The 12476-nt window shown below is 34.9% G+C and overlaps 1 protein-coding gene across 8 annotated transcripts in view; it reads left to right on the top strand.

The window, feature by feature from the left end:
• Positions 1 to 12476, top strand: part of QKI (QKI, KH domain containing RNA binding) — a 194682-nt gene that overhangs the window by 126015 nt on the left and 56191 nt on the right. For all 8 annotated transcript variants that reach the window (XM_036766522.1, XM_036766517.1, XM_036766516.1 and 5 more), the window contains exon 4: positions 3183 to 3326. In XM_036766522.1, coding sequence (XP_036622417.1) covers positions 3183 to 3326 — 144 coding nt within the window. The remainder of the gene's footprint in view (positions 1 to 3182; positions 3327 to 12476) is intronic.

Raw genomic sequence — 12476 nt, 5'->3', positions numbered from 1 at the left:
ATTTCTGGGGCTTTTGGACAAATAGGCCTTTGGATTTCCATCTTTGTTTTGCTAGGAAGTGGTATTTGAGATTGTGGCATTGATTAATTTGATAGGAGTATGCTCCTCTTCTCCCTCCCCCTTTCATAGCACAACATACACACACCCCAGCCCCCATCAGGACTCCTTTGTACTCCAGCCAGTTTGGACTGACTATTCCTGTGATGATACTGAAGTTAGTTGCAAAGATGACGTGACTTTTCTCCACAAGGGTTGCCTCCCCTGGGTGATGGCTATCAGGGACAGCCTGGAAGTCTTAACTGTGGTTTCAACACTTTAGGAGGGAATTTTGAACCAAAATATAATTTAAAGTAATTATTTAAATTCATTGTTCTTGATCAATGAAAGAAATGGTCCTACAAGATTATTCTAAAACTCAGTAATAAGATTTGGAGGTGGCTGGTATGCATAGGGATAAGGAATGATATACCAATGTAGCATGGTAAAGGACTGGCTTGGCATAAGTATAGAAGGAAGATGTTCCACATATGTCCTGTTTAACTGAGCTCAATATTAGTCTACATTGTAGTTTCTCTTTGAGAGGGAAAAGGGATGTCTACAATTTTCCCAGGATGTATAAAAATATATGTAAAATAATTTTTTGTATCTATTATGCCTCACATTATTTTATCTTATTGAGTCACCACAGTTGTTGGGAAGTTTAAAGAAGAATATCAAATTATCAAATGATGAAAAATAGCTTTTTAAGTTAAAGACGTTACATTTTACTGAGAGAAAAGGCAAAGGGGATGACCTAATTGCTTGAGTAAATTGAGAGGTCTCTGAATTAGGTACTACTTAAAACAAACTCTTGACTGAGTGTGCGATAAACACTGGAGTGAGCTACCAAGATAGGTAAATGGATGCTCTATTTATTAATAGCTTTAAGATGAAATCCGTTCAACCTGATAATCAATAGATTTTTTTTTTCTATTTAATTCCTTGTGACCTTCTCTTCAAGACAGGCCTATCTATCTCTATATTTTTAATCAGGTGTTAGTAGAATTTTCCATTAAGTTAAATATTTAATCAACATTGCTGTGGTAAAATACCTAAGTGACCTGACATGAACATAGGCATTTGTGGTGATAATCATAAGCTGACACTAGTGTTTTCTGGTGCCTCTTTGAAAGAATTAGTATATTTTATGTGACATGGTTATCAACATGATAAAATCCTGATTTATATATTCAGTCAGTCAGCAAACATTTATTGGTTACTATGTGCCAGGCATTGCTACAAAAAGTAGTATTTTCCAGCTATTTTAAAAGTCCCGTGATTTTAAAAATTAATAAGTTGTCTAGTTGTCATATGTTTAAAAACTCAGTCTGGTAATTTGATCCCTCAGTTGGGACAGGAAAACTGTGAGATGACATATTGTGTGGGGAAATGGCCATAAAACTCTAGAATTTCTTTTTGCTCAGTCCTTAAAACTCATTATTAACCTCTTCAAATAGCTGCTAGCAGTCACCTTGCTGTTTCAGCTTTAAGTTATCTTAAAATTGTAATCCGTAGTCATTCTTTTGAAAAGATGAAAAAAGACCGTTCCACAGTCTCAGGATGTTCCCCAACTTTGGAAGCATTAGACGCAAGCTAGTTTGTATGGGGATTCATGTGTTAGTAGTAGGTGATTGAATTAATGGATCCTCAAGTTCTCATAATTTTTAAGTTTCTGTAATTCAGTTTCCAAGGAGTGGGATTGGAGGATCAGAAGGCGGTAGTGTATTGTTTGAGGCTAAATATGTTTGTCTTCATAATAAACATTAAATTTCAGATACTGTCTGGGAATAATTGTCATGTGTTTCTGCAAGGGACATATCTATTGGTACCCAAGCCTGGTAATGAAGTGATCTATAAATATTTTGTGGAAAGTATTTTAAAATACTATATTTGTTCTTTTTTTCCTGCATTCCATTTGTTGTAGCAGGACCTGGTTCCTGTATCTTTTTAATGTATATTCTTATTCTGTTCTTAATTTAGCTTTGTGTTCTATTATGGGGGAGGTGGGTATCTGTTTATCTTGATAATAATTAATAATGCCCTTCAGCTGGCTTCTGTACTGTATTGTGTCTTATATAATTTGTTGTTGTTGTTGTTATTTAGTCATTTCAGTCAGGTCTGATTCTTCGTGACCCTATTTATATATCTATTTGTATATATGCCCATTTGGCCATGCAGAACAGAAAGGAAAAAGGAGCCTGAGCCTCCTAATTTTTTCCCTTAGAATTATTGCAAAACCTCAAGACAGGTCTAGTATAGCATTAGCACAGGGGCATAAATTTCACCATCAGAGGATTCCTTGGACTAAATCACCATTGTAGCAGTTGCACGAAGCTCAGAAAGATAGATAGCAAAATGGTGGTATATACCACTCCATAGTGACATTTTCACAGTAGGCTCATACACTACCCATATTGACTTTGTGGCTAATCAGGCTCAAATCCCTGTGTTGAGAATATGGAGTAGTTTCTTTCTCAACTCATCAGTATGTCTCTTCTTCTCTGTCATGTCCTTTAAAAGCTTTGGATGGAAGAAAAATATAAGCAGATAATTTTCCCCCTTCATCAGAACTAAAGGTATCAATTGTCTTTTAAGTTTTTTTTGTAGGTAAATATTTTCTTACTGTCTTTGTCAATATGCCAAGCACCCATGATTTTGTCACTGTGGAGCTCCTATCTTTGCACACTACAATGGTTTGTGATTTACAGGCTTTGAAAGTTTTCTTTGTCTCAGGTTAAATGACTTGTCCAGGGTTGTACAACTAATAAATATTAGAGGTAGGATTTGAATCAAGGTCTCTGTAACTCCTAAGTCTATCATTCTATCTAGAACTCACTAGAACAGCCCTTGTTACAACTTACTATTACTACATTTTGCAGTGTATAAAATTATTATGTTTCATTCACCCTCCTGTGATTTTCTAGGTTGGTTCTTGAACAGCAGATTAGATTTTTCCAGCATGGTAGAACCTGACATAATTTATTCTCATTGTTGTAACTCTTCAAGCCATCACCTCTATGTCAGTGGTACAACACAACAGGATTTTGCAGCAAGTGAAATAGTGTATGTTTATGATATTATTGAACGGAATTGGTATCAGCTAGGTCACAGATCTATATAAGTATTGTTTTCTTTTCTTTTAGGAGGAACAAAACAGAGGCAAACCCAATTGGGAGCACCTAAATGAAGATTTACATGTACTAATCACTGTGGAAGATGCTCAGAATAGAGCAGAAATCAAACTGAAGAGGGCTGTTGAAGAAGTAAAAAAATTACTGGTACCTGCAGTAAGTAATAATTTTTAGATATTTCTTGTAGAATCTTTTCATTTGATTCTTGAGCTAGCAATTTATAGTCCACTTAATATTGGTAATACATTTAGATTTCCTCCAATGTGAATAATTCTCTTTCTTTTGTGCAATGCTATTTATAGAGAAATGTTGTCAGGGAGGAGTAAAGGGGATTTATTTATGTGTCATTAAGGGTATTTTATTAGATCACATGAGCATTTGGTATACCTTATACATAAAAAAGTTAGTTTAATTAGCTGTGACTTTCTTAAATTGGTTAACCATTCAGTAATGGACACCTGAATTTTATTCATTGGAGAGGACAGGAGTGGACATAATAAATAGATGACAGCTTTTTAGACAACCACATTAAATGATTTCAGACTGCTTAGTAACAGATGAAGACCATACCAACATTTCACTCAAAAATATTAAATATTGTATTTTTAGAGGAATAAATTACTGTAAATGGCTAACTACATATATACTACTATAATTGCATATATTTGTGTAAAAATTGTCTTTTCACTTTTAGCTTGAGTATTGAAGTCAGAGTAAATTGCATGGAAAACTTTTCTTTACCGAGACAATTTTTACAAAAATTGCTATCTTGAAGTATCTTACATCAGCCCTTTAACTTCTTACCATTTGTACAAGTGAATATAAGCATCTTTTCTTTAAAAGGAAGGTTAAGGAATAGTAATATTGATATCATTGGAGTCCTTATTTTGTTCATCTCCCAAGCCTCCACTTCAGGGTAGGTCAGTGAGAACTACCTCCTTATTTCCTTCCCGGTTGTACTACTTTGTGCCTTCTCTGACTTTTCCACCATGATCCTATATTGGGTACTTGTCTTCTCTGTTCTCCTTTTCCCTGCTTTTTAGCTTCTTTTCTATGTTGGCTTCCCTGATATAACGTAAGCTCCTTGAGGGCAAGGACTATCTTTTTGCATATATGTATTGTCATCACTTAGCACAGTGCCTGGAACATTCTAAGTGCTTAATAATTGTTTACTGACTATTTGGGCACCTGTTTCCATAGCCGTGTGATAGGCATTTTGAAGATAAAAAGCATTTTGGAGACTTAAGAGACCTGGGTTATAGTTTTGACTCTTTTTTGTAGCTTACATCAGAAAAGTGTCAATACCAACCATTGTAGCTATTAAATGGCTACAATTTGTTGGTTGAAAAAATGATTGCATATAGCTTTTATGATTTCGTTACAGATGAATTTGTATTTATTAAATGACAGAATATCTATATAAATCTATTTAAACCATATTTGAAAAATACTGTCATCTTTTGTGTGAAAAATATCTTGGGTGTGAGATATTTATTCAGACTCCAAAATACAGTTTTGCTTATATAACTGTCACTACACAAATTCGCAGGTCCTTACATCAATTCCAAAGCCCACAGAGTAGCAACGACTTGGTTAGATCAAGTTGTTCATTTTTGTCCAACTCTTCATGATCGTATTTGGGATTTTCTTGGCAAAGATACTAGAGTGGTTTGCCTCTTCCTTCTCTCCAGCTTATTTTTTACATGTGAGGCAAACAGTGCTAAGTGACTTTCCCAGAGTCACACAGCTAGTCAGTGTTTGAGGCCAGATTTGAATTCTGGTCTTCTTGACTGCAGGCCTGGTGCTGTATCTACTGTGGCACCTCGCTGCCCATAGAACAGATTATTACAATCAAGAATCCCTTTGAACTCTAATCTTATAATAATATTATGATCCCTGCTCTTTAGCATACTATGATCTTTTTAATGACACAGGCCAGTAAAACAGACTTGAAACCTTTCCCTTATCTGGTCATCTTCCAAGTTTTTCTTTGAAATATCCTCTAAAATAGCCATTCCTTTCTTTCCATTCCCAGTCTCACCAATCTGATCACTAGATAATTATCGCAGTTTTCCAGTTTTCAGAAAGACTATATATTTTAACTTATATATGAAATACTGTCTTTATGTAGGTAACACTGCTAGATGCTACAGGGAAATTCGGAGTTTAGGTGAAGATATCCTGTCTCCATTGAGTTTACAGTCTAGTTTGGGAATATGGTATGCACAAGTAACACTTGTCATGTAACTGCTCAGGAATGGTACAGTCCTTGTGCTATATGAAGTTGGACTAGTAAACAACAATTTTCAAGTGAAATTGTTTTAAACAAGATATATATGTAACATGATATGATAGATAAAGTACTGACCTTGGAGTCAGGAAGACCTGTGATCAAATCATTTCATTTGCACTAGCTCTTTGACCCTGGACAAGTTGCTTATACTCTTTTGACCTTAATTCCTTATCTGTTCTGGCTCTAAATTTATGATGCTATGGTAGCATTTGATTTTGAAGGATAAATAGGAATTCAGTAGTCATGAGAGGAGGTTTAGTGCCTTTCAGTGATTTAAAGAAGAGGAGAACATGAGAAAAGAACACATGTTAGTCTGAGTATTGAAAATGGAGTTTATGAAAAAAGTTTAGAAAAGTGTGCCAGATTGAAAAATGCCAGGAATGCCAAACCACGGAATTTGAATTTGACTTGATGGTCATAAGAGAGCTTTTGAAAAGATTTGCATAAAGAAGGGACACTGGGCTCAAAAGAAAACTGTTTACTGCCTGTTTAATCACAAGCAAGTTATTTTCTACCATGCTTGGGCTCCAGCTTCTCATCTATGAAATGAGAGAGGTTGGACTAGGAATCCTTCCTAAGGTCTTATTTAGATCTAAATCTTTAAATCCTAAAATTAATATAATTTTAAAATTGTATGAAAGCTAACTCCATGTGTCCTTTCCAAATTATTATATTGGTGTTTTGTTTTGGTATTATATTGATATTTGCTTAGACGCAGCTAGGTGGCGCAGTTGTTAAAATAAGGTGCCTGGAGTCAGGAAGACCTGAATTCAAAGTCTGCCTCAGACACTTACTAGCTGTGTGACTCTGGACATGTCACTGAACCCTGTTTACCTCAGTTTCCTCATCTGTAAAATGAGCTGGAGAGGGAAATGGGAAACCACTGTAGCATCTTCGCCAACAATACTCCAAATGGGGTCACCAAGAGTTGGACATGACTGAAGTGACTGAGCAATGAAAGCATTGATGTTGGTATTTCACAGCACAGCTCCTCGCTGTGTGAAATTTTTGTCCATATTCTTTTATTGAGCCAACATAGGGAAACTACAGAATAACAGCAATGATTTTCTTTGTAGGTTTATTCAACACATTGCTATAAATCCAGTCTTCCAAACAGGGAGAATATGTAGTTATGATTTACCTATTCTCTTGTGTATTAACAAGGAATATTGTCCTTTGAATCAGGTATGAAAAAATAGAATTTCCACCCATACGTCTTTATTTCTCATTGGGGCTTTTCATAATGAAGTTTTAAAAGTTTAAGGTAGAAATTGTCAGTGAGTTTCAGAGGTTTCATGTCTGCTTGATGATGCTATCTCCTCTATCTCTACTTCCTGACAAAAAAACTTCCTGATTCCTCATCCTCCGTCTTTCAGCCTTCGGTGTTAACGGCAAAGATGTGCTTGTGTTACTATAAGGGACTGCAAATTGAGCCAGGCTCAGAGGAAACATTTTTTTGTGTGTTACGCTGTTCATTGCAGGAAGTGCTTTGGACTGGTTTAGAGGCTATCCCCTGGTTTGTTGAAGTAATGTTGTCATACTGAACCTTGTTTGTAATGGTATTTCTTGCAATAGATACTCAAATTTCTAAATGTGAAACTTTGAGGATATTTGAGTTACTTAATTTTTGACATTGCTTTTTATTTGTAGATATTATCAAATTTAACTGATAACTGATCATCCTTTAAAACCACCATTTTCCTAAGACAAAGTGAGTCTTTATTCAGAATAAGTCATAAGTATTATTATAGTTGCTCCTTCTGGGCTTAAGCAAGTGATCATTAAATGCCTGTCAATACTAAGACTGCTTTATGAGACAATTCATCAAATACTTCCACTTCCACCTAATTATTCAAAACCAAACAAAAATATGAAAATTTATCAAACAGGATTATATTTCTTTTAGGTGAGGTACTAATTAGGAGCATAAGTAAAATAACATGGAAAGTTTTACCCAAAAGACAATGAATAGTTAACTGTGGGTATATGAAGAGCCTGTAACATCTTATCAACCAAGAATTATACCACAGAAGCAGAATAAAGAACATTCTGAGAGAGATGTGTAATCAGCATAGGAGATTGTCTAAAGCAGGTGCTACATTGGTGTTCAGGCAATGTAAAAAAAAAAAGACTAGAAGAAGATCCCTGCACATGTTAGGTGGGCCCTCTTTGCAGAATTTGTGAAAGGAAATGGATTATACAGGCTGAGAACGTGAACAGGATTATGATCCGTATTGTTGTTGGGAGCCATTAGGTTTGACAAAGAGCTTTGTATGTATTAGCTGATTAGGCCCCTGTGTTATCATTTCCATCCCTTTCTTTCAGCCGAGTAAACTGAGGCTCATGAACAGGAAGTGGTTTAGCTCATCAGTGTCAGGGCAGAATTGGAACCCATGTGGGCTGTCATCCCTTCCTGGACATGAGGCCCATTCATGTTATATGAACGTCGATGTTAAGTGAAGTCAGCTTGTAGTGTTGTAGTGATATTAGTGTCGCCTGGTGATGTCAGCTAGTGTACGCATATACGGCATCTGCTTTTACTTCAGTAAAACATTTGTTAAGGCACACTATACATCAAATGATTTTCCATTTTTATTCATCCTTTCACTGATCTCAGCACATCCCATGATGCTGGTATAGGGCAATGACTTTAGGGAACTTAAAGCTAGGAAAGGGAGATGGAGATTATTTTATCCATAAAGTCGGGGTGTTACCACCACTATCATAGGAAAGTCTTCCGACTGCTTTTTCCTTCCTAATTCCAAATGTACCCCTTAAGCTGAGAAATTTTTTCCTTATCAGGACAGCTTTTGAAAGATTTTTGAGGGTAATGTTTTGAGTGTGGGTAGTATCAACAATTTAGAACTTAAAGGGACTTTAGAGTCCATCTAGTTCAACCTTTTGTTTTTTAGATAAAGAATATTGGGGGGAGAGCAATACCAGATTCTAGTCACTACCTCTCCTCTCACAGTTATTAGAGGTTTATTGAGACCCTCCCTTATTTAATGCTACTGTGACAGCAGCACAAGAGTGCTGCCAAATTTGCTGCTGGGATGTGAACTCATTTCAAATGCCTCAGCTTGTTAACATGAAATTTATGTAGAGAAAAGGTAGTACTTTTTTACCTGAGATATCATTTGGGCCATCCCAAAACCCACTTATCCAGCCTCCTTTAAATTATTCATATTATTGATTAAATGTATTATTGATAACTAGCATTCATATAACACTTTAAGGTTTGCAAAAGCACTTTACATATATTGCCTCATTTGATCCTGACAACTATCCTACAATGTAAGTACTGTTATTCTCATTTTGGAGATGAGGAAACAGGTCTGAGACAGAGGAAGTGATATGTTTAGGGTCATACAGTATTTACATCAAGAGTACAGGGTTGATTCAGACTATATGCAATTTAAATGGAAAGTGATATTTGTCCTTCCTTCTCAAAGAGGACCATGACATAGGGAAGGTGAAGTCATGACTCAGAAGTGAATTGGATTTAAGTGAGGGAGGGCTATTCAAAGTCACCACCCTTACTTTCTCCTCCAGAGCCATCTGGATGTAGTGGCCAGATACAGATCAAGACAACCGGGGATGGCCCTGAATGCAGTGGAAGACTTTGGTCTTTTTAAGCTATGTTCTTTAACAGGTCTCAGTTTTACTGAGACAATGCCCAATCAGTGATTAAGGGTAGATAAGAAGTGAGGCAGAGGATGTACTCTTTACCTAGTTTAAAAAAAAAAATCAGTTCGGGAGGGGAAGACCCTCAGGTTTTCTGGCCAAAACAGAGAAACAATTGCAACCCAAAAAATGTTAATGCCCTAGGCAACACTGTGAGACTTCAAGTTGCAGAGAAGTTGCCAATCCTGCCTATGGAGACAGTTTCCTCACCAGCTGAGTTCCCATAATCAGAATTGATAGGTGTGGCCTCTGCAGTAATTGTGTGTCTTGTTTTCTATTTCTAGATTCTGTGCTGCCTATATCCTCATCAGTTCATATGAGTTTTCCCATGCTTTTTGAACACCATGCACCATAATTAATTTAGCCATTCCCAATCTTTGGGCATCTGCTTTTTTTTTTTTTCCTTGTTTTTGCTACCACAGAGATTGCTCTAAAAATATTTTAGTGTATAGGGGAACCATCTCTCTTTAAACTCCTTGGAGTTAATGACTAGCAGTGGGTTTATGGAATAAAAGGACTAGTTTCCAACTAGTTTTGAAACTAGTTACAACTAGTTTTCTGGAATGAATGACTTGAATAGTTCACAGCTTCACTAGTCACTATATCAATGTGCCCACCTTTCCAGATTCCTCCAGCATTGACTCTGTCCATACTTTTCAAAATCTTTGCCAATTTTCTAGGTGTGAGGTGAAATCCCAGTTACTTTGCATTACTTAGTGATTTGGAGCAGTCTTTCATGTGGCTCATAAATTAGTTATGTTGCTGATAATAGTTAATTCATATCCACTTAAACATTGGGTAAGTGTTTGTTTTACGTATTTTTATATCTTAGTAGAACCTCATCCAGAATATTTGTTACATTGACTCCCTGTACCTCATCTACATTTTCCTTTCTCATTCTTTCTGCATTTCCTGTGCAAAAACTTTTAGATTTATTCATATCTCTCTCCCTTGCTTGGTTAAGACCTCTCCATATTGCAATGGCCAAATAAAGTACCAGATTGCATTATGTTTTCATTGTTTCATGTTGCAGTTTTTAAAGCTGTTTTTTAATGCTATATTTTGTTTTTGCATCACCAAAATTTTCCCATGTTATCCCTTCGCTATCTTCTCCCAGCAAGCTGTCCTACATAATTTTAAAAAAAATGCATTAAAGAAAAATTAGCAAAAATGATCGAGATAATGAAAACTTTTTGAGACTATAAGTAATGTTCCATTGTCATATATTTCTTGGTTCTAAAGGGGAGGAGGGGAGAACACGAAATGTTTTCTCATATCTCTTCCCCATGGCTATCCTTATTTTTTGTGGTTTTGCAACATTTATTTTTATTTTGTGGTAGTAAGTCTTATTATTACTGTCATAATGCATACATTTTCCACTGGATCTGCTTGCTTCATTTTGCATTAGCTCCTGTCAGTCTTTCTATCCTTTTCTGTTTTTATCATATTTGTCATTTCTTACACAGTAATATTCTTTTACTAAATGTAATGTACTACATTTTTTTTAACCATTGCCCAAATCTGTGAGGAATCTGTACTTTGTTTCCAGTTCCATCAAAAAAAAAAGTTGCTATAAGTATTTTAATGTCTATAGGGTCTTTCTTTTTTATTAATTACCATTTTGTGGTATATGCCTTCTCAAAGAGAATGGATATTTAAGTCATGTTATTTACATAATTTGAAATTTTTTTCCAAATATTTAATCCTAATTTGCAGCTCTACCAATACTGTATCAGTGTGTCTTCCATCTTCCTGCAACTTCTTGATCGACTCTTCCTGCTTTTTATGGTTTTTGCTGTTATGCTAAATTTGAGGTGAAACCCATTGGGATTGTTTTCATTTATATTTCTCTTAATATTAGTTATCTGGAGATTGTTAATATTTTGTTGTTTTTATTTGTGTCTTGTTGTTTTTTAGAACTGTTTATTTATATTCTTTGACTGCCTAACATTTGTGGCCTTTAATATTAGATTTGTGTATCTATTTTGAGCTTATTTTGGAATATGGCATACCATGTCCATCTAATCTTATTTCTGCCAAACTGCTTTCTAGTTTTTCTAACAGTTGTTTTCAAGCAGAGAGTTTTCTCACAGGGGATTTTCCTGCATGTAGAATATAAGGTCCTTTGAAGTAGGAATTATTTAATCGTTTATCCCTATCTCCATGATGTCTAGAAACTTAATAAATAACTTGTTGATTGATTAATTGGGTTTATAGAAGACTAATTTGTTTCTGATTATTCCTTAATCTGTTAGAAAAAAATAAACAGAACTTTGAATTTTACAATGGGATTATTAGTTATCATAAGAATTCCTTATTTATTAATCCCATAAGTATAGGTTTCTGTAATATAGTGTGTTTCTCTTAAAACAGAATACAGGTGAAGAGGTGATTAGATGTATTCTTAGATTCTACTCAAAAGCTGTTAATAAGTGCTAGGGGAAAATCAGGTTTTTTGGTGTTTTTTTTGTTTGTTTCTTTAATTGAGGAATGTCTTGCATTCCTCATGAAATCCAGATCTGATTTGTGACATCATGGTTTCCATAGTGATCAATTCTGAAAACGGAATATTGACTAATGGTAGTATAATTTTCTGGAGTAAGAGCAGAGAGCAGTAAGATAGAAAGGATACTGTATTATTTTCACTGACATACTTAGAAGTTATGAGCCTTCACTAATTAGGTATATTAAAATATCTGTACTTCATAACATTATTATGTAATGTGGGCTTTAAAGAAAATACTACTAAGTAAAACTCATTGATTTGTTAGTTTGTTTTTGTTCCGAACACCTTTTCTTTTCTTTCTTTTTTAATAGTTACAAAAGAAATAATGTAACATCTTTTTGCTTTGAAGAAATGATATAGCATTCTAGGTGACTGCTTAGCTAAACATTATTGAGAATCATAATTATTGTGTTTGAGGTGTTTTTTATACTGCCATCAGATTTGTTTTATATTTCATCCTTCTGTTTCTTCCCTCAAATTACAGAATAGATAATTTAACAGATAATCACTTATGAAGTATTTCTTAAATCATAAACAGCCATTTAGCTCTGTGGTCATTTTTTACCTAAAGAAATAAAAACATTTTGTCTTCAAATATTTCAAAATAGAGAGTATCTGATTCATCTGAAGTGTAATAGGAATTATCATCTCAGTTATCTAAACGCTAAAAAATACTTTTTTGACTTCACTCATTCAGTATAACTCAGAGTAAGGTCCTTTGAAAAGGATTTGGCTGTAGTGACTTGGAAACGAACTAACAATTTTTCCATTTCCTCTCTTAGTCTTTGGCGAAGAGGAGTGAGGCCTGATATATGCAAAGGTG

This window comes from Trichosurus vulpecula, chromosome 7 (genome assembly GCF_011100635.1).
Source record: "Trichosurus vulpecula isolate mTriVul1 chromosome 7, mTriVul1.pri, whole genome shotgun sequence".
Lineage (NCBI taxonomy): Eukaryota > Metazoa > Chordata > Mammalia > Diprotodontia > Phalangeridae > Trichosurus > Trichosurus vulpecula.
This window is presented reverse-complemented; position numbering and strand designations above follow the sequence as displayed.